Source organism: Elephas maximus, chromosome 18 (genome assembly GCF_024166365.1).
Source record: "Elephas maximus indicus isolate mEleMax1 chromosome 18, mEleMax1 primary haplotype, whole genome shotgun sequence".
NCBI lineage: Eukaryota > Metazoa > Chordata > Mammalia > Proboscidea > Elephantidae > Elephas > Elephas maximus.
This window is the reverse complement of record NC_064836.1, coordinates 44,046,963-44,070,240: the sequence shown is the minus strand read 5'-3', so window position 1 is coordinate 44,070,240 and position 23,278 is coordinate 44,046,963. Positions and strand designations below refer to the sequence as shown.

General features: G+C 40.4%; 1 protein-coding gene across 1 annotated transcript; it reads right to left on the bottom strand.

Moving 5' to 3' along the window:
* Positions 1-1,657: 1,657 nt before the first annotated feature.
* BTG3 (BTG anti-proliferation factor 3) lies at positions 1,658-22,235 on the bottom strand. The gene is made up of 5 exons (XM_049858587.1): positions 21,956-22,235; positions 18,194-18,372; positions 13,700-13,837; positions 8,414-8,615; positions 1,658-2,329 (listed from the first exon to the last, which is right to left on the bottom strand). Exons 2-5 carry the CDS (start codon positions 18,364-18,366, stop codon positions 2,093-2,095), a joined length of 750 nt encoding a protein of 249 aa, XP_049714544.1. The 5' UTR covers positions 18,367-18,372; positions 21,956-22,235; the 3' UTR covers positions 1,658-2,092.
* Between the last annotated feature and the right edge of the window lie 1,043 nt (positions 22,236-23,278).

The window sequence follows — 23,278 nt, the reverse complement described above, 5'->3', positions numbered from 1 at the left end:
ATACAGGCCAAATGCTCGGACAGGAAAATTCTATGGAGAGTAACTTTGATAATAAAAGATGTTTTATTATATTTGTATTTTCAATAGCTACCATTAAGAAATTGACTTTTTATATGTGTATTTTTGATAGTAGCCTTGGGGGAAAAGACAGTTAATAAAAAGTTTTTTAAAAGGAAAAACTGAAATTCTTATATATTTTTTTATTGAACTTTAGATGGTTTACAGAACTAGCTTCTCATTAGTTAGTATACATATTGTTTTAATGTATGACATTGGTTAACCACCCCACGACATGTAAACACTCTCCCTTCTAAACCTGGGATTCCCTATTACCAGCTTTGCTGTCCCCTCCTGACTTCTAGTCGTTGTCCCTGGGCTGGTGTGCCCTTTTAGTCTCCTTTTGTTTTATGGGCCTAGTATTTGGATGAAGGGTGAACCTCAAGAGTGACATCATTACTGCACTAAAAGTGTCCAGGTGCCATACTCTCAAGGCTTCTCCAGTCTGTCAGGCCAGTAAGTCTGGTCTTTTTGTTAGAATTTTGTTCTACGTTTTTCTCCAATTCTGTCCGGGACCCTCTATTGTGATCCCTGTCAGAGCAGTTGCCGGTAGTGGCCGGGCACCGTCTAGTTGTACTGGGCTCAGTCTGGTGGAGGCCATGGTAGATGTGGTCCATTAGACCTTTGGACTAATCTTTCCCTTGTATCTTGTTTTCTTCATTGTCCCTTGGTCCCTTCAGGGTGAGACCAGCAGAGTATTTTAGATCGCTGCTCTCAGGCTTTTAAGACCCCAGACACTACTCACCAAAGTAGAATTTAGAACATTTTCTTTATAAGCTATGTTTTGCCAATTGAGTAGATGTTCCATGAGACCATAGTCCCCACAGTCCTCAGCCCAGCAGTTCAGTCCCTCAGGGTTTGGATGTGTCTGTGGAGCTTCCATGACCTTGCTTTGTACAAGTTGTGCTGGCTTCCCCAGTACTGTGTGCTGTCTTACCCTTCACCAAAGTTACCACTTATCTATTGTCTATCTAGTGTTTTTCCATTCCTACCCCTCCCCTCCCTCGCAACCATCAAAGATTCTTTTTGTGTGTAAACCTTTTCATGAATTTTTATAGTAATGGTCTTATACGTATCTGTTCTTTTGTCACTGGCTTATTTCACTCAGTATAATGCCCTCCAGATTCATCCATGTTGTAAGATGATTCACCATTGCTCTTTATCATTACATAGTACTCCACTATGTGTATGTACCATGGTTTATCCGTTCATCTGACGATGGGCATCTAGGTTGTTTCCATCTTTTTGCTATTGTGAACTATGCTGCAATGAACATGGGTGTGCATGTCTATTTGTGTGACAACCCTTAGTTCTCTAGGATATATTCCTAGGAGTAGGATTGCTGGATCATATGGTATTTCTATTTCTAGCTTTCTAAGGAAGCACCATACCTTTTTCCAAAATGATTGTATCATTTTGCATTCCCAACAGCAGTGTATAAGGGTTCCGATCTCCCTGCAGCCTCTCCAACATTTATATTGATTCATGCCTATACTATTTATTTTTTTGCTAAATATTTAAACACACTGAAGTAGAACAAACCCTTTGCTTTCTCCCTTCTTTTTTATGCAGAGAAGAGAAACACACATTGTCATGCCTCAAACTATTTTTTATTTGCAACTACATGATTTCACGCAATTCTTCTAAACAATGACATAAAATATAGATATCCTGTGTATAAATAACTTACATACTCTCCATAAAGTAAATGATCAAAGGTGCTAAAACAGATTGTCCACTTCTACAGTATTCTCGTATCCAACAAAGTTGATGCACAATATATAAATACTCAAGTCCAATATTAAAAACTCAGGCACTTGACTAACTTTAATAAAGTTTCTCAAACTATATCAATATATCTAAAGTGCATATATATATTTTTAAGAAAGATTATTCTCAATAACTTCTCTATAAAAATAAGTTTGATGGTTTGGTCCATCTAACTTTACTACCGAGTATGAACTTTGAACTTTTAATATATAGTCAGGCTTATTCTACCTTTCTTTCAACATGACACTAACAGAATCAAAAGGAGCTAGTGAGGTGCTAACATATGAGGATTAATCCAGTGATTCCGGTCACAATGCATTCCAGGAGGTACCCATGTCACTGGAATTGGGCGATATGGTTTATTCTTCCTTCCCTGATTTGGATAACCAAATGGAACAGGAGGTGGGTAGTGACTCTGATGGCTATTCCCTCGGTACATTGCTGGTTTTTTTCTGGGCAAAGGATGCCACATTGGAATGGGTGGGAATATCAGCTCTGAAACCTGTAAAAAAGAGAAAACCTTAATTCAATGGAAAAAGTAAAATTTTATGTTAAGACTAAGTGGCCTTCCAGATTCCTAATTAAAGACAAAGTCACTCACTCAAAACCCCAGTGACATTCCTAAATGTCTAAGTGTATTTTAAAAACCTCAATTTTAATAGATCAGTTTTATTTTTAGGTGAAAATATAAACAGCAGATCATACACCCATTCAACAATTTCCACATGTACAGTTCAATGACACTGGTTACATTCTTCACATTGTGTAACCATTCTACCTCTCCGTATTATTTCACCACCATGGACTTAGACTTGCTGCCCCATAAACTATTTTATGCTTCAGAGTTACTGTTGTCAATTTGATCTGATAGAGGTAATTCCTTAAAAGAGTGCAATGCTTAAGGTGAACACTCTGTTAATTCAGCTAAACCATTGACTTCAGGTGATAGTTTCAGCTCAAGGCTCAAAAATTTTCTCAGGGCAACAGATTCAGGGGTTCCTCCAGACTGAACGGGCCCAGTAAGTCTGGATTCTATAAGAAGCTTGAAATTTGGTTTCACATTTTCCCCCGCTTTGATCAGGACTCCCCTATTGAGTTCTTGATCAAAACATTCAGTACTCAGGCACCATCTAGTTCTGCTGTCTCATGGCAAATGAGGCAGCAGTTCATGGAGACAACTACACCTATAGTCCAGTTCATTCTCCAGTCCCTGGGTTGTCTTCTTCCTCTGCTGATTCAGGTGAATACAGACCAACTATTGTATCTTGGATGGCTGCTAACAAACTTTTAAGACCCCAGGTACTACTCGCCATACTGGGGGTAGGTCAGAAACTAAAAACAGTGTTGGGTAAATTGGCTGGACAGTCCCACAAAGCCATGATCCTAAGCATCAAACCAAGATAACTAATCCCATGAGGTGTGTGGTTGTACCTAAGTAGTATCAGCAACTGCCATCTTTTTTATGGGGGGGCGGGGGTTATGTTGCTGTAAAATTTGTATCTAACACATTTGCCATTGTGCCTGTTTTCTGGTGTACAATTTATAGTGGTATCAGTTAAGCTGTATAACCATTACCCTTTATCGATGCCAATTTTCCCATCACCATAGATATAAATTCACCAATTCCCTTACTGCTTCCCCGTCCTGGCCCGGACAACCACTAATAACCAGTGGTTGAGATATACATTTACCTATATAACAGGTGATCAATGTTTTTACGAATAAATGTGGAAATACCTGAATAAACTAAACACAAACTCAGCTCTAAAACAACTTCATAAAAGGAGGACACTGAACTGTACATGTAGAAATTGTTGAGATCGTGTATATTATATATATTTTCACAATTAAAAAAAAAAGGTAAGGGATGGCCTGTACCCTCAGGGTTTTTCAACTAGAAGAGATCAAAACACAGAAAGAATGGAAGCTTGTATGACACATCATGTTTTATACCAGTGTTTTCCACAACTGGCTGGTTAAGCAAGGAGACAGACACCTAGGGAGCTTTTAAATACAAAATGTTCACGGACCAGCCCTAGTTTATTCAACAGTAAGACTAGTGAAATCTTAGAAATAGTGCCCAGGTAGGCTGATGAAGCTCTCCAGCTGATTCTGATATATCCAGATTGGTGTTTGGGAACAACAGGCCTTACCTTCTCCCACAGGTCAGGTAAGCACATTAAGTTCACATTATTCAAAATGTCATCAGCAGTTTTGGAGCACTCTGCTCAGAACATCACACACCCTGACTATGAGTTTCAAATTTCTCTGATCTCTTATCTGTTCTTCTTAGTACGAGTATTTTTTTTTTTAATTATTATTTATATTCTGTATAGGATTGTCTTCACATGACAGAAAACTCAAAAGGTACAAAAGTATGTAAGTAGAAAGTCCCTCTTCCTTACCTGACTACCAGCTACCCAATCACCTTCTCAGGAGCAACAGATACTAATCAATTTTTGTGTGTATACCTTCAGAGATATTCTATGCATATACCTGTGTATGTATCTATGCATACACTTTAAACACACACGCAATTCTGTACCCTGGTTTTTGTACTTTATGACAATACATCTTGCAGATATTTATATCAATACATAAAGACCTTCCTTATTCTGGTTTTACAGTTACGTAGTACTGCAATGACTATACCGTAATTAAATTAAATGGTCTCCTACTGATGGGACATTTAGATTGCTTCCAACTCTTTTGCTATTAAAAAACAATGCTGAAAAAACAAACAAAAAATAATGTTGCAATAAATAACCTTAGCACAGTTAATTCTTGATTACCTACAATGGGGAAAATATAGAAGACTTTATAGTTCAAACTGCTAACTGACCTATCCTGCAAGACGGTAGCAAAATAAAATTTTTATTTTCTATACTGGGATGGTGGTAAGATTTTTAAATTGCCCGAAAGCAGATAAAAGCCTGGAACTTAAATTATACCCCCTTCCAGTTAATCCTAACACCCCACAGGCAACTACTGTTCTCAATGCTATCACCAGATTAGTTTTCCCTGTTTTTGAACTTCAGATAAATAGAATCATCCATTATTCTTTTGTGTCTGGCTTCTTTCGCTCAACCTAATGTTTCTTAGGTTCTTCTATATTATGTGTATCATTAGTTCTTTCTGTTTTATTGATGAGTATTAGTCTACTATATAAACATATCACATTTGTTAATCAATTCACCTGTTAATGGACATTTTGTTTCTAGTTAGAATACTGTTATGAATAAAGCTGCTATACACAGTCTAATACAAGGTTTTATAGCCATCTTTTCATTTCTCTTGGGTAAACAGGAATGGAACTGCTGAGTAATAGGGCAGATACGTGTTTAACTTTTAAACAGTTTTCCAAAGTGGTTGTACCATTTTATACTCACATAAGCAGGAAAATATAGCCTTGGTGATAGAAATGACACCGGAGATCACATGGCAGAATACTGCAAGACCAATGACTTACTCACTGGAAATTCTTTTTTTCAACAACATAAAAATGACCATACACATGGACCTCACCAGATGGAAAACACAGGAATCAAACTGACTACATCTGTGGAGACAATGGAACTGTCCAATTTTATTAATCAAGACAAACCCAGGGGCCAACTGTGGAACAGATCAACTGCTCATATACAAGTTCAAGCTGAGGCTGAGGAAAACAAAGCAAGTCCACAAGAGCCAAAGTACAAACTTGAATACATTCCACCTCAATTTAGAAACCATCTCATTTTGACTCACTGAACACTAATGACCAAGACCAGAAGAGTTGTGGGATGCCATCAAGGACATCATATCCTACCAAACAAAGTAAAAGGTCATTAAAAAGGAAAGAAAAGATAAAATAGATGTCAGAAGAGACCCTAAAACTTGCACTTGAGCATACAGTAGCTAAAGCAAACAGAACAATGAAGTCAAAGAGCTGAATAGAAGATTTCAAAGGGGGCTCGAGGAGACAAAGTATTATAATGAAATGTGCAAAGACCTGGAGAGTTAAAAAAAACCCGAAAGGAAGAACATGATCAACATCTCTTAAGCTAAAAGAACTGAAGAGAAAATTCAAGCCTCAAATTCAATACTGAAGGATTCTATAGGCAAAATACTGAATGACACAGAAAGCATGAAAAGAAGATGGAAGGGACAGAGTCACTGTACCAAAAAGAACTGGTCAATGTTCAACCACTTCAGGAGGTAGCACATGATCAAGAAAAAAAAATCAAACCCATTCCTGTTGAGTCAATTCCAACTCAATGAACTGCTGGTACTGAAAATAGAATAAACCCATGCTGAAGGCACTGGTGAAAATCAAGGATCCAGGAACTGATGAAATACCAAGTGAGATACTTCAACAAATGGATGCATGCGCTTTGCCGTCTATACCAAGAAATTTGGAGACAGCTACATGGCTAACTGACCGGAAGAAATTCATATTCGTGCCTATTCCAAAGAAAGGCAGTCAAATGGAATATGAAAATTACCAAACAATGTCATTAGTATCACGTGCTAGCAAAATTTTGCTGAAGCTAATTTAAAAATAGCTGCAGCTGTGTATCAACAGGGAACCGCCAGAAGTTCAAGCCGGATTCAGAAGTGGACATGGAATAAGGAATATAATTGATGATGTCACATGAATTTTGGCCAAAAGCATGAGAACACCAGAAAGATGTTTATCTCTGTTTTATCGACTATGCAAAGGTATCTAACTGCGTGGATCAACCAATTATGGACAACATTACAAAGAATGGGAATTCCAGAATAACTAATTGTGCTCTTAAAGAACCTGTACACAAACCGCGAGGTAGTCATTTGAACAGAACGAGGGGATCCTGTGTGGTTTATAATCAGAAAAGGTGTATGTCAGGGTTGTATCCTTTCACCTTACTTATTCAATCTGTATACTGAGCTGGACTTGGACTATCGTGGTATCAGCACTGGAGAAGACTCATTAACAACGTGTGATATGTTAAGACACAATCTTGTTTGTTGAAAGTGAAGACAACCTGAAGCACTTGCTGATGAAAGTCAAAGACTATAGCCTCAGTATGGATTACGTCTGAACATGAAAACAAAAATCTTCACAACTCGGCCCATAAACTACTGTACGATAAGTAGTGAAGAAATTCAAGTTGTCAAGGATTTCATTCTATTTGGACCAATGATCAACACCCATGGAAACAGCAGTCAAGAAATCAAACGGCATATTTTACACTGGACAAATCTGCAGCAAAAGAGCTTTTAAAAATGTTAAAAAGCAAAGATGGCACTCTGATGACTATGGTGTGCCTGACCTAAGCCGTGGTATTTTCAACTGCCTCATATGTGTGCAAGCACTGGACAACGAAAAAGGAAGATCGAAGAAGAACTGACGCATCGAATATACCACGGACTGCCAGAAGAGTGAACAAATCAGGCTTGGGGGAAGTACATTCAGAATGCTCCCTTTGAAGTGAGGATGGCGAGCCTCGGTCTCGCTTATTTTGGACACATCATGAGGAGGGACCAATTGCTGGAGAAAGACATCTTGCTTAGTGAAGCAGAAAGTCAGTGAAAAAGACAGAGGCCCTTGATGAGACAGATTTACACAGTGGCTCCAACAATGGCTCAAGCATAGTAACGATTTGGAGGATGATGCAGGATCAAGCAACATCTCGTTCTGTTATATGTATGGTCGCTATGAGTTGGAGCCAACTCGATGACACCTAACAATAATGTGTACAGAATAAGGCTCAACTCAAAAGATCTCTTTAAACTTTTCCGACTTTAAAAATATCTTTTCTGTTGAAGAGTTGTCTGGTTGAGATTTTTTTTGTTTTAATATTTTATTGTGTTTTCAGTGAAAGTTTGCACAGTGGTAGAGATTTTTTAAAAGACATTAAATGTGTTTGGTACGGGGGTATAAAAAAAATAAGTGACTGAGTCTGTGTATGCATGTGCACTTGCTATATGGCTTTTCAACCGTTAGAGCACAGAGGGAGACACTGTTTTGGCTTCAGGATAAAATTAACTAAAATACAATTTAAATGAAGTTTCTCTTTAATCATGAAAAAGGAGAGAGGAACAAGGAAGTCAAGCATAAAGGTACCACAAAAAATGAGTGTTCAAGTTTGAATAAAGAATTTTAAAACCTCACGAATGTTTTATCATCACAATTTCTCTATTCTTTGCCACACTATTTTGAAATATATTTACCCTAACTACTGTGTAGTAAAGCAGACCTTTGATGAAGTGAACCAAAAAAACCAAAACCAAATCCATTGCCACTGAGTCGATTCCGACTCATAGTGACCCTATAGGACAGAGTACTGCCCCACAGGGTTTCCAGGAGCAGCTGGTAGATTCCAACTGCCAACCTTTTGGTTAGGAGTCAAACACTTAACCACTGCACCACCAGGGCTCCTGACTGAAAGTGAACCAGGATGCCTATTTACATGTCAGAGGTCCAGCTTCCCTTTGGCGTGGAAAGGCAAGATCTGTAATCTAGAATATCAAATTAGAAACCTTGGGCAACATAAGCAGGACTTCCTGGAGCACCTGGCAAGCCCGGCCCATGCAGTTCAACATGAAGCCATTTCATGGTTACCTGGTACACAGGGCTGGGGGTTGCAGTCACCGAACTGGGTTTCACATCCTTACTGGTTTCTTCATCTGAAGAAGAGGATCCCGAATGATAATCAGAGGTAACCTTATCAAGGGCCCTGGTAACTTTCTTGGAGATCTCATCCTTGTTCTCATCCTCACGTTCAAAGCTGGCAACAATGAAGGCATTGTTTTTTTCTCCATACCTAAGAATAAAATAAAATACTTAACAAACCTTGAAGTCACATCAAAAACAAGAACTATCCATAAAAACAATTAAACGGGTCTGGACATATCATTAGTCTCAGGCAAAAGAGAAACACTCCCAGAGCTTGACCCTACACATTTAATACCTTAAACCCAGCTCCATACATACCAGCAAACCAGTCACAACTCTCCCCGTCTGATCTATTTCAGTACCAATAGAAGTGACCCATTCTCTTTCTCAATTGTCTTTCTTTTCTACTGCTTCCGAACAGAAATAATTATTTAAGACATCAAAGACAAAGTCATCGTTTTGATTACATTTTTTTAGGTACCACTGACACTGGTTTTACAGTAAAATTTTCTGATGTGTTTGAAAGTATCTCCTGTAATGTACATTCTAGTAATTCAAATCACAAATCACCATATGTATCTTATGAATTTACTTTTACCAAAATTAAATAAAAAATGGGCCTGTGTTTCCTTCACCCACACTGACAAAAATGAGAACTCGGGCATTAATTGAGATTAAAGGAAAAAAGACTATTGTTGAGTAAAATAAAGGGCTTTTGCTTAAGTTATATCGCCTACCTCATATAAAGTGAACATGCCTTTTCATCCTTTCAAAACATTCTGAAACCTTGATTTCAGAAAAAAAAAAAAAAATTTAAATATATAACCTAGGCTGCTGGTTACTAAAAATAAATAAATAAATATTTTGATGAGGGAAAATGGCATAATAAAATTTTTATTTAGAGAATAAAGGAGAAACCCACAAATCTATCTAAATAAACTGCACAATGTAAACACTAAGGAACAATTTCTACTAAGTGTTAGAAGAAAATTAGTTGTTAAGCAGTTCTTACAGAACATGTAATTAAAGTTAGAAACACGAAGTGATTCTAAGCTTAAGAACAAATAACTAAGTAGAAATAATGTCAAGTTTTTGATTTGACAGAAAAATAGGGATGTCAATTAGTTTCATCTCAAATTGTCTCTAAATCAGGAGTATCTGATAAAGTAAAAGGCCTGACTGCTCTAAAGCCTCTGAAAGTGTATATGGAACTCAAGCAGTTTCCTAGACGAGTTCTACTTCTTTATATAGCTGTGCTGTCTTCCACTTCAACAGGATGGAAGGTGTCATAAATGCTACCCAAATATGGTACATAGCTCTCTTTTCTTTTTCAGTTTACCTCATAAAAGAAGGTGCTACTGGATGGTAGAAAGATCACTGGACTTGAATCTGGTCTGGCTTTACCACTAACTAGCTCTGTGACCAGGAGGCAAGTCATTTAGTCTCTTCAGGCCTCAGTTTTCTATCTGCTGGGCGAGGAAGCTGGAGCCTGCTGGACAGCTGTTGGTCTTTGGTTGGAGATTCTTCTTGGGAGAAGATGTCTGAACAACTGGGCGAGTTCCTCACAACACAGAATTCATGCATATTCCAGGTTACTTAGCATAGGGCTTTAGCAGTAGAAATTTACTCTTCCTTCCTCTACATGGTTGAAAGACTCCACAATCTCAATATAATCAAAGGTTAATTCATGAGTTAATGCTAGTGGCATTAACGAGCTTAGGCCTACCTTCAGTTTTGTCCACTAACAGAGTAAAAATTCAAGCAAAACAGAAAGGTGGGGCAATTTGAGAAAAATCCCTGCCTTTGTAGGAACAGAAACCTAATTCAATGGCAGACATCTAATGATTGAAGGATCAGCTTTATTAACTCAAATTTCTTTGACAGGCAAGTTCAAACAGGCTCTTCATCTTCCTTTGCAGCGTTCTGGCATGAGGGCTTTCTCAATGCTAAGTGAAGCTGCTGGCTGTATTACCGTAATATTAGAATGTGCAGTTAATTCCTTAGAATTAGTAATGAACTTTAAAATTTCCCATTTTTCAATGACACACTGGTAAAACATTTTAATTTGAAACAAATCAATAGTATCTAATACTCAAGGCCAGATTAACGCATGTGAATGCCCTAAACACTGATGCTCTGTGGTACCCCTGCTCTGCTTACCCATACATTTGAATAGGTTATGTGAGTTATACATATACATGTATATGTGTGTGTTACGTGTGTGTCTTAGCTATCCATGATTTAAGTTTTTAAATGGGACTATAATGTTAGCAGTTAGCGACTGAATGCAGAAGGGGGGTACGCCTAATACCTTGTTTATTAGCAAATATAGAGTAATATCAAGCATTGTGTCCCACACAACAGACAAAAAATGAAACTCAACTGATATATAAATTAAAACTTTTCATGTTAGATAAATAGTATTTCCAGTATTTCTGGGTGTTTACTATGTACTATAGTAAATTTTTACCCATGTTAGTATTATGTTAAATATGTGCTAGATAGTAACTGCATGTATGCCAAACATATTTTAAAGTTTAAAAGAAAAAAAAAACAGTTGCCACTGAGTCGATTCCAACTCACAGAGACACTAAAAAGTTATAAATATTGTTTACAAAACTGGACATAACTCTGTATATGAAAGCTATACAGTTAAAAAGTAACTTGACTGAATTCATTGCAATGGCTGACTAATTTGAGTTCCCGCACTTCTGCTCATCATCAAGGACTGGAGTTCCCATTGGTTGTTTACCAGGACATGCACGAGAGCATACCTTTGTGTCTGTATCACAGCGAAGAGCACTGCTGGCCCTCCTGGCTGAAGCTGCACGATCAGCAGATGTGGATATACAAGACAGTTCTCTCAAAATGGATCAGAGACCTGTTATCTAATAATATAATCCATCCTTGCCCAGTAACCGCTCATGTTGCATACAGCTGCATACTGGGTGAATGTACCAAGAGTTAGACTGGACAAGCCTACACCCACCTCATTTGTTAGAAAGAAACAGTATACTCCCAGGAGACCCATAAGACAAGGGGTTGCAATTACATGGGAGGGGGCTATAGGAGATAGATGTTAATGAAGTTGTTGAACTGGTAGGGGCCTCACAGCTTAAACAACCTTGCATGTGGGCGCCCTCACGACCCTGCTGAACATTCTCACGCACTGGAACTGGTCTCAGTTCCTTTTAGTGCCCTGGCAGTTCCCTTCTACAGTGTCCTACGTCTGCTTATCCTTGTGTCCTATGGGTCTTTGCTTGGGACAACTGGTACCCCTGTTTTGTTGATGCCCTAAGCATGTGCTTACCCTCCTTATTGGGTAGTCCATCCCTGCTAATACTATACAGCATGAAAAAAAAAAAAGGATTGCAGAAAGTTACAAAAATAAAAGTTGTAGACTGTTGAGTGGATAATGAAGCTATCAGCTATTCTCAGGCCTTGTTATCGTGGGAAAAATCTGTCATCTGTTCTATATCCTCTAAATATTTAACTCAGTGATACCCTTTCTAACTATATAGAACTCTCTGAACCCTTCTAACATTTAATCCTGATGAAGTGAGACTATAAAGAATGCTCCCCGAGTACATCTTGATTTTTTTCCATAAGCCTAAGTTAGTCTCTAGTATATCAGTAAGCTATTATCCTCCAATCAATCTCAGATATTTGTTTTATTATATATAACTACTATATCTGGTTTATTTTCATTTTCAGAATATTTATCTTCCCAGTTTTGGTCCAAACGCACTTCACAGTATCTCAATCTCCTCTATTAACTTACAGCAATCACTTCTACTCAATTGCTAGCAAGTCTTTCTTTTTGGGGTTCAGTTACCCCTGAGTGAACATGCTATGCTCTGAAAGTGATCTTTATTAGCTGTGGAAAAAATCACATCTGCAGTGCAGTGCGTTACTTAATACGGCCCTTCTAGCCATAATCTTTGTAACTTCCACCAAATGACTGGGTGGGACTATGCAAATGAGGTGCCTATGGCTCACCAAGGGGACTGGATAGCTCGCTAGTAATATAAATAAGGAGCATGACACCCTTGTGGGGGTGGAACCATCCAAATAAGGTGAATGGAATCCTAACAAGGGGATTGGTCAGTTTTTCCATTCCACTAGGCTTAAAATGAGGTATCCTAGGGGTGGACAGAGGGGACCTCACAACCAAGAAGAGTAGACGGTGGCGCAAAAAAAAAAAAAGCAGCAGAGGCAGCAGAACCAGGAGACAGCACAGTGGGCTTCCCAGCCCAGGAAGTGAGACCCTGAGCACCTTTGGGCAGGAGGCTTGCTGGCAGAGTAGGGTGCCTCTGGGCTCTTGGTGGGGCTATTTGCTGATTCACGGTATTAAAGCTGAGCGCCTTCTGCCAAGGGTTACTGGTAGAGTTGGGGTGCCTCTAGGCACTTATTGGCAAAGCTAAAAGAGCTTTGTAACAACTGCCTGAGCAGGGCAGAGGCTGAGGGGCCGGAGAGAGATGTGCCTATGGGCACAGCTGAAAGGAGGCTGTCCTGATTAAAGAACTTTATCCTGAGCCTTCTAGAACCTGAACTGTAATCTGTTACCTCCCTAATAAACCTCGTAACTGTGAGTATGGTCTGTGAGTTCTGTGTGGCCACTACAACAAATTATTGAACAGAGAAGTAGAGTGCCGTGAGAGAGACAGTTGGTATTATAACGGGTAAAAAGGTTGGCAGGAGGAGGTACATCTGACTTCTGCCTCATAGGAATCAGCCATAGGCAGTTGATGTTGATAATAATTCTCCTTCCCCTCTGTGAAGTTAGAGGAGGTCAGTTGCCCCGCCACAACATTTTTATAACATCACAACCTATTTTTGGAAAAATCTTAATCATATTAATAGAATGCAAAGATTTTCTTAAAATCATAAGCAGTGGTAGGAAAAAGGAAAAAGGACAAGTGAATACCAATGAAAGAAAAGGCTAACTGACCTAGAGGAGTCTGGGTGTCTAAGTTCTACAATAAACTTCTCGGCAACGCTCTAGAAAAAAACCTGCTCAATCAATTTCTTAGTTTCTTCAGTTGCAAAACACAAATGTGAGCAGCCCTTCACCATCACCTCCATAAGGGCACTTAATAAAATTCACTTCTATCAAAGCCAAACCACTAGCTCCTGGTTGTAAAGATACACAGGCAAGCAGTACATGAGAAAATTTCATGGAAAATCTGTTTTGGCACAGTAATTAGTGAGCTGGCAAAATTGAGAACTCACCGACAGCACACCTCACATGGGTCCACCCACAGAGTGAGCTCCTTTGGCAAGCCCAGGTCACTGTACAAGATGCAGCTGTTCTCACAGGCTTTCAGGACATCAGGATCAACTCTCTGAAACTTATTGACACGGATGCATCTACAACAAAGAGAAGGTACATTTATGGCTTTAACTAAATTTTAACCATAAACCTAGTTACATATATTAGTATTAGCATAATAGTATTTAGTATTACTTATTACTACACGCCAAGAGGCAGAACCAATAAGATTACCCAGTCTAGTGGAAAGAGGACAATTATGTGAGCCCATACAAATCACCAGAACTGACTCTACCTCAGTTTATCCAGAGACTACTCAACCTCACATGTACATTACATGAACAAGGAGGAGTATGAAAGTTGCATAAAATTACTTAGAGCTCTGAAGGTCAAAATTTTTCTAGGCCAAGTTCCTGTAGAACAAAACTGCCTGCTAACAAAAGACTTCAGCCAATGTTTCAAATAATATTTGAAAATTCTTATGGCAGGTTTTGATCTGTTATTACTTTCCTTTTATATCCCAGATAATAAAATAAAGTATTAAAAAGTATGCTCTTTACTTAGAATTGCTCTATAAATATAGAATTAGTCAGGGACATAGAACCATTTATCTCATATTTAAAAGCCAAATATAATCCTGAAGAGTTACTGGTTTTTCTCATTTAACTTCTCAGTTACCCCAGGGTTTTCTTTTTAAAAAATTTGTCAAAACAAGTAAGATGAGGCTGCTTATGTTCAACCAAACACCTCATGGGATTTGGTTCCTGGATTTGGAGATTTAGGGTCATTGTTTCATGGAATATTCCAGTTAATTGGCCTAATAATGGGTTTAGTGCTTTTGTTCTACCTCCTAGTTCACTGAGTAGTACCTAGGGTCTTAAAACCTTGCAAGTGGCCATCTAAGACATAACAAGTGGTCTCTAGTCACCGAAGCAAGAAAGGAGAGTCAGGAATAAGTGGAGGATATGAAATGTGTGGCTAACTGCCTCCATGAGCAACTCCCTCCTTTGCCATGAGACCAGAAGAACAGGATGGTGCCCGGCTACCATTACTGAATATTTTGATCAAAGATCCCAAAGGGGAAAAATGCAGAAGAGAATTTCAAATTCTCATGGACTCCAGATTTCCTGGAGTCCTGGAGGGTAGATAAGCCCCTGAAACCACTGCCCTGAGATAATCTCCACACCAAAACCAAAAATATCCCCTGAAATCATCTTAAAAACAAACAACAGTTTAGATTAACTAGTAAAAAAACTTCTGCCTTGAGCATTATGCTCTTTCCAGAACTATCTATATGGGATCAAATTGACAACAGCAACTCGAAAGATTAGATAGAAACCTTAGAAGCCAGTGAGGTTATGTTACTGAGAGAGGAACAACTCAGAAAAGCAGGGTGAGAATGGCTGCACAACTCAATGTAATCAATGTCACTAAATTGTTTATGTAGAAACTGTTGAATTGGTGTATGTTTTACTGTGCATATTCTCAAAAACAAAATAATTTAGAAAAGGAAAAAAAGAAAGAAAAATTTCTCAACCAATAAAGCCTCTTACATTTTTTTTTTTTAAAACTTAAGAAATACTACATTTACCTAATGGAATGCCAAAACTAACTCCCTGGGTGAATATGTCAAAAATAGCATTCTATTTAATTAGGAAAAGGGAAACTACAATAGAAAGTATTTACTGCCTAAAATCTACTACTACTAGGAAATCAATTAAGAAAACCTGGCCAATAAACCTAGTACTTATTTACAAGGTGAACTTAGGTAAGTCATTTTACTTTAAGTTACAAAATATGGACAATACAAGTTAATTGACAAAACACAATGCTCTCTCAATGGAGTAACATGCTTTTAAAGTTAAAAAAAAAAAACTAAAGTATTTAATTAGTTGGTTTTGATTTTCATTAAAAACAATTTGCATAATAGCTAACAAATGTTTCTAAATAATAATAACTTTACTTAAGGGTTTACTACACAACAGATAGTTTTCTAAATGCTTTGCATGTGTCAACTCTTTAATTCTCACAACTGTCATATGAGTTAGATACTATTATCCCCCCTGTAAGGAAAAAGGAGGCAGAGTTTAAGTAACTTTCTCAACATCAAACAGGTAGCAAGTGGTGGATCCAAGGTTTGAATTCAGGCTATTTGACTTCAAAACTCACATTACTAAACAGCACTCTATTCTGTCTGTACCTATATTACATCACCATCAACAATACAACAAATTCTGAATGAAAAAAACTGTCTTATAGTATATAAAATGCCACTTGGTCCTTTTCATAAAATGGTCCTATGCTATAGGTTCTAATGTTGCATACAGGATTATTTAAAACTCCCATGGGCCCCAGGATCAAAATCAGCTAAGGGTAAGAAGATATATCTTAGCTGTGTATATTTTTCTTATGTCAGCTGTAAGCTTAAAAAATACATATGAAAATACAGACACTTAAACAGAGACTTTGCTTCAACAAAATCTGCATACCTTACATATTCACCGTTTTTTTAATCTACATACCGTGACTAGTTATCCCTTAATTACTCTTGAAAAACAAGATTTTAAAAGTTGCACAAAAAATAGTATATCATTTCCCTAATGTTAACAATTCAGTTCTTTCCAATTTTTGCAGTTATAAAGTATAAGAAATGTCCATATTCATACATATTTGTCTGCATTTCGGATACGCTTCTACAGTAGTCTGAGAGACTTACTGTTCAAAGCATATGAATATTTTTATAGACCATAATATTCCCGACTTGTCCTCCACAAACATTTTATCTATATATATTGCAGACAAACAATTTTAATTTATGCACATTTTGGAACAGAAAGAATACTTCCAACCTCCTTATGGACTGAAGAGTCTATTAACTCTGGTTAATCCTATATTCTGTTCATTTTTACAACAGTAAAGACCCACCATTAAATCCAACCGTTTTCTCCTTCAAAGACAGCTTCAAAATGACTCAATAATGATACTTCTGATCACATGCCAACTTAATCCTATTTGACAAACTTTCTTCTCGGGTTTTTAGAACTAATGGAAATGAAAATGTACACTATTTGACCCTTACACATTTACTTGACAGCGTCTTCTTTTTCAGTAATAGTATGGTAGCTTGGCACTTCCAAAGCCTTCATCCAGTGTCAATTAGATCAGTGTAAAAAGACTGAACAGCTCTACCTCACAAAAACTGTTTATACTATCATAAATGTGACATGAAAACAAAAAAAAAACTAAGAGAATCATGAAAAGTAAAAATAAAAGATAACTTAAGCCTACTTTACACAGACTATCCACATTTTTACTTTAATTCACCATATTTTTCAATTTATTAGGAAACCTCTTTGGATAACAATGAAGTGGTGGAAAACCTACCAATTACCTGAATTCTTGTCAATAGGATACAGGCTTACCTGAGTTTTAGAAAAAAAAAAACAAAACCCTTATTTTCACCTCTCTCCTAGGCTCCTTGAATAGTCCTGCATTTGCAACTCAGTAACTAAAAGAAACTCCTTTTTATACCAAAGCACAAAAGAGCTGATTTGTGGAGGAAACTTTGGGGACAGCAATATGCATAAATCAAAGAGAATTTCTACAGTCACAACTGTTCCATTTTTGTGCCCACATCCACAAATGGAGCAAAGTTTAACAGCTGAGTTTAGCAACAAAACATTCTCAACCCAGGTTCCCAAGCAGTCACATAAATACTAGGGAGTAAGCATGCCAGGACATGTTTTGCAGAAGCCTGCTCTACTTTAAACTGTAAATGTAACTTATAAACCAAAGCACAAGAGGGGTGCAACTGAGAATTACCTTCCCTCCCAGCACCAAGGCAGTGGTCATACTGTGGTATACAGAAAGCTCGTAAGACTTTGGTGTCATTTAGACCTAAGTTCAAATCCTGGTGCCAACACTGACCAGCTGTGGATCATAGGTGAGTTACCTTCATCTATAAAATAGGTATGCTGGCTTCTAACACAAAATTATTCTTGTAAGTATCAAGAACTTAGTATTAGGTATCTAATAATCTTTGTTCCCTTTCTCCATAAAACTTTCTTCCCCCCGAAAACATGTAACTTGTAATTTTATTTTTAGACACAAGAGAACTCAAGTCCCTCAACTATCACCATGACCATTTGTGGGTGACAGTTTTAGGGGTTCTCTAGAATTGTGCAAACCCTTAGTACCTCTGATATATATAAAAAGGAACGCAGTTATGAGTCAAACTATAAGCCACCAGAAGACTAACCCCTATGAGCCTACAGTGTTGGGCTCCTAAGGACAGGCAGTGGGACCCCATCAAGAAATAGCTGTGCTGTATTTTGCAAGTAAAACTGTGATAGGCATGATCCAGATACCCTTCGGTCCTCTGGCTTTGCACCCATTTCAGGAACTGATCGCCCTCTTCGCTTAGTCCAATCCAACTGTCCAGTCTACTCCCTTACCTGTAGGCCTGTCCCTTTGATGGTTTTTCAGGATACCAATGATTTTTATACTTTTCTTGAAGTATTAGAGTCAATTTCTCAGCAAATCTCTCAACTGCCTCTTTTTTCAACTTATCATGTTTTCGAACTAGCCTTGTGAAAAAGAAGACAACAGCAGCAATTTCATTCTTCATCTTGCCCTGCAAAGATAAAACAGGTTTTCTCAAAAACACAAAGTATAAAAACTAAAAGATAAAGCTCTGTAAAACACTCCTCCTTTGTAACTCCCTTTCCTCCTCCCAATTTTATCTTGTGTTCCACTGGCTCATATCTGAAGTATGGAACAATCACTAATTTATGTTTCTATCATAAAAAGTTTACTATTATAAAATACTATCTAAGAATCTTATCACTTAGCTTTATGAAGTTCAGTAGAGAGAGTACTCTAAACTGCTCCTGTTGGGAGCCCTGGTAGCACAGTGGTTAAGTGTTCTACTGCTAACCAAAAGGCTGGCGTTTATAATTCACCAGCTGCTCCTTGGAAACCCTATGGGGCAGTTCTACTCCGTCCTATGGATTGTTATAAGTTGGAATCGATTTGATGGCAAAAGGTTTGGTTTGGTTTTGGTATCAGAGAAGCACTATAATAGTTTTTACTAAATGTGTCAATATTTAACTACAATAATTTAAGTTTAAAATTTTGTGAAATGATTGAGTTTTAAAATAAAAAATAGTCCACTTTAAGATCTAGCATTATAAAGCCATTTTGGAAAAGTCTGGCAGTTCCTAAAAGGGTTAAATTTAGAGTTTACCATACGACCCGGCAATTATATTCCTAGGTACAGATCCAAGAAAAATGAAAACATATGTCCACAAAAAGACTTGTACATGAATGTTCATAGCAGCATTCTTCATAATAGCCAAAAAGTAGAAGCAACACAATTGATGAACAATTGATCAACTGATGAATAGAAAAATAAAATGCAGTATACCTCCACACGTTGGAATATTATTCAGCCATAAAAAGGACTAAGGTACTGACACATGCTATGACACAGATGAACCATAAAAACATGATGCTAAGGGAAAGAAGCCAATCATAAAAGACCATATATTGTATGGTCTTACATTAAATGCCCAATACAGGCAAATCTATAAAGGCAGAAAACAGGTTAGTGGCTAAGGTTAGGGAAGGTGGAGCGGGGAACGCGAGTGATTGCTAATGGGTTCAGGGTTTCTTTTTGGAGTGATGAAAATGTTCTACGATTGATTGTGGTGAGGCTTCTAAAACTCTACACTAAAACCATCAAACTATACATTTTAAATGAGTGAATTGTATGGTATGTGAATTGCATCTCAATAAAGCTGTTACATACTTAAAAAAAATCCAATATTGAATTTATGTAAGTGCTTTTTCAGGAAGGGAGATTTATTTACCTAAAAGACAAGACATTAAAACAGTGGCTCTATCAAAACGTATTTAAAGACAATGGAAACTCAGGGTCATCCATGGAAGATAAAACTAAAAGAAATAAGCAGATATTTAGCCACATTTTGGAACTGCCTCAAAGAAGGACTTTTTTTTCTTTAATGGCAGATCTGATTTATCACTGATTAATTCATAAAGGCAAAAACCTTATCCTGAGTTTGGTTCGATGAGTATTCTCTCTTTACGCAATGAGCTCATTCATTTGGCTGCTATAAGTAACTTGGAGTTATTCAGATGCTGCGCTTACTAAGCAACATCACCTTTTTTGGAGCCAATTATTAAAGATATACGGCTTCTGCTATGTTTAGTATAAAAACTGGCTAACCCAGCCACAGTTTGTATTCCCACACATTCAAAAAATAAAACTTCCTTTTTTTCCCTTTCTCAAATCTGCTTCTTAATGTCTCTCTTCTTAATGTGATCCCTTTACTTTGTGTGCAAATTCAAACAGGGGACCTCCTTGTGAAATAAATTCCATATGGTTATCTGAGAGGTGTGCTGGCAGCCATAGCCACCCTGATCCTGGATGGGAAGACACCCAAACCTTCTTTCTGGAAACTTAGAATGCCAAATCCACCTTCCACTATCAACTACCAGGCACTGGTCTCCGTGGGCACACACACCCCTAGCCCACCACAACCACCATGCTGCCTCCTCCTGAAAAATGCAAGCCATTTCTACTTTATAAAGCTACATTCATACACCACCGTGTTACCACGGAAAAGAAAACCCACTGCAATTTAATACACGGTTTGGGAAGAAAGTTGCTGATGGTATTACACTAGCTTCCACCCCACCAAAGAAAACAAGGAACCACACTAAAGGGATGTTCTGAATCTTTAAGTAGATCAGTCTCCTCATTCATTACATTTGCCAGCTATGTGCTACATATCAGTGTTGGGGTTTTTCTGTTTTTTGTTTTGCTCCTTCACATTAAAAAAATAAAAAGGAAGAAAGGAAGGAAAAAAAAAAACACTCAGTGGTCTTCCTTTTTTGCTTTTGGTTCTAACACAGATGAGTCATATGAAATTACTCCCCCCCCCCCCATTCTGAAGGAACGATGACTGGAAAAGCTGAAAAACTAACCCCCCCCCCCGCCCCAAACCAGTATTCTAGGAATACCAAAAGGTGAAAGGGAGAGAGTAATAAAGTCAGGGAGAGGAAAAACAAAAGCAAGCGGGACTAAGAAGACCTTAGGCGTCTTGGGTAAGTAAGTAAGCCACAATTCTTTCACCCACACTCGGAGCAAAAATCTCCCATTTTAAACATCGCACGGTGACGTCATCCTGGGACGTAGTCACGGCAGCCGCTGCCCCTCAAGTTCTACTTTGTTCCACAGGCTCCTCTGCTCACGACTGCATGGATAAAATCCAAAGGGAACGCAAGCCCTGCATTCCAGGAGTTTATAACTTTTCCCTCCCTTGTAACGAAAACCTAATCGCCACCGTTTCTAGAAGCCAATATTTCTCCTGATAGACGTTCCAAGGTTGAGAAAGCGGGAACACCGGCCTGTGGGGTGAGACCTTGACCTGCCTCGGGGGCGTTACAAAGGGGGCTCTCCAGACCATGGGGAGAAAAGCAGCGTTCCCAGGGGCCGGGAGGGTGACTCTGTGAGCCACCAGGACCTGGTGCTGAGCACTCGCGCTTGGCTTTTGGAGTGCTAGGTGAGTAGACATCAGGCATCCCCATCTCTGAAAGAAAGGCCTGCGAGCTGCGTCCAACTTCTGCAATCCCGGGTTTCCCCAAAGTTGAGGGAAATGGCCCCGGGGCCCAGTCCCCCTCCTGCCCCCAAGCATCCCGGTTCCTGTGCGCCCAGACTGGAGTCCAATGGGCGAGTGGCCCTGGGTTCGAGGACCAGGCTTCCCTCACGCGCGACCCCCCCCCCCCCACACACAGCAAAGCCGGCCTCAAAAGGGGGAGCGGAAGCCCGGGGACGCGGAGGGGGTCGGTATGAGGGTGGGAAGGCGCAGGGCTGTCGCCCACCCCAAAGCGGAAGGTAACGCGCGCCCCGGCGCAGTGGAAACGTGGCAGGAGCCTCGCTCCCGGCGGCGTCTCCTCTCCGCGTAGCCCGCCGAGGGTCCCGCGGACACCCTCGCGGACCGCCCCGCCGCCCCTGGCCCTTCCCTCACCGGAGCCGGCGCCGGTGCAGCCCGGTTCGGTCCAGCCCTCCGTTTTCCCAGGCGCAGCCCCGTCAGCGAGCCTTCGACGTGGCCACAGGGGCGCGCGGACCACCCTCCCCCGCGCCGATCCCCTCAGCCCCGCCATGTCCGCCTCCCCCGGCCCGGTTTCCTCACCGCCGCCGCCGCAGCTCCGGGGCCGCAGAGTGGGCGGCCCGGACAGTCTCCCGGGCCGAGAACCGAGGGTGCCGCGTCTGCGGGCCCGCGCTCGGCAGAGGGAGCGCGGGGAACCTCGTCCGGCGCGTGCGGCTCCCGCGTCGTCGGGCGGGCGAGCGCGCGCTGAGAGGGCGGGCGGGCTGACGGGCGGGCGGGCGAGCGAGCGCGGCCCCGAGGCAGCGCGCGGGGGGCTCGCGGTCCGGAAGAGGGGAGGGGCGATGACCCGGGAAAAGGTTGGCGCCGCGCGGGACCAGCTCGCGCACCCCGGGGGGAGGAGCCTGAGGGGCGGGGCTTCCCCGCGAGCCCGCCCCCGAGACTCGGGCAGCGCTGCGCGCGCCCCGACGCGCCCTCGGCCCCGCCACGCGCCGGGCGCCCACCCTTGAGTCAGACACCGAATCCCACGGCGGCTTGGGCTGCCTCGGGCGAAAGATCCGTGCTGAGGCTAGAATGGCCCCCCCCCGGCGGCGCCACCTGCTGCAGCGCCTTCGGGGGTCGCGTGGGCCGCGTCCGCTCTACTGTCTCAGGCTCTTCACTCCCCTCAGCCGTCCTTTTCCACTCTGCGCCTTGACACCCTCTTAGCGGAGGGGCGAGTTCGAGACTCAGCTCTAGCGCCAGCGCTCTTGACTTAGGGCTTCATGGAGCGACACGGACCAGACGACAGGGGAACCCTTGTATTTATGTGATTGATCCTCACCCTTTTTGCCGTATTAATTACAGACACGTTGACTGGGTAATCAGCCGCCCTGCTGTACTTTAGGTTGTTTAAAACTCCTAGGTAGATACTTCAGGAAACCCTGGTGGCGTAGTGGTTAAGTGCTATGGCTGCTAACCAAAGGATCCGCAGTTCCAATCCGCCAGGCGCTCCTTGGAAACTCTATGTGGCTAGTTGTACTCTGTCCTGTAGACTTGCTGTGAGTCGGAATCGACTCGACGGCACTGGGTTTTGGGTTAGGTAGTCCCTTCGGTTGCCTCCCGTTGGCCTTTGTGCCCCGACCTGGACCTGGCATTGAATAAATACGGTGCACAAAGGATGGTTCCAGGGATGTTGGCTAAAATGAATGAAGCCTTGGGAGTCCAGTCTTTCTATTTGTGAGACACCTACTCAGGATTGTCCCAGAGACAGAGCTTAATCTTTGAGCAAATACAAACGTGGAAAAGGTACATCAACTTTCCGAAGAAAAGGAGGGGCATCTTTCCCACTTTTTATATTGAATTGGCACCGTGGTGTTAGTTTTGTGAAAGCACTTTAATATAGCAAACAGGCCGAAACAGCACAAGATATTT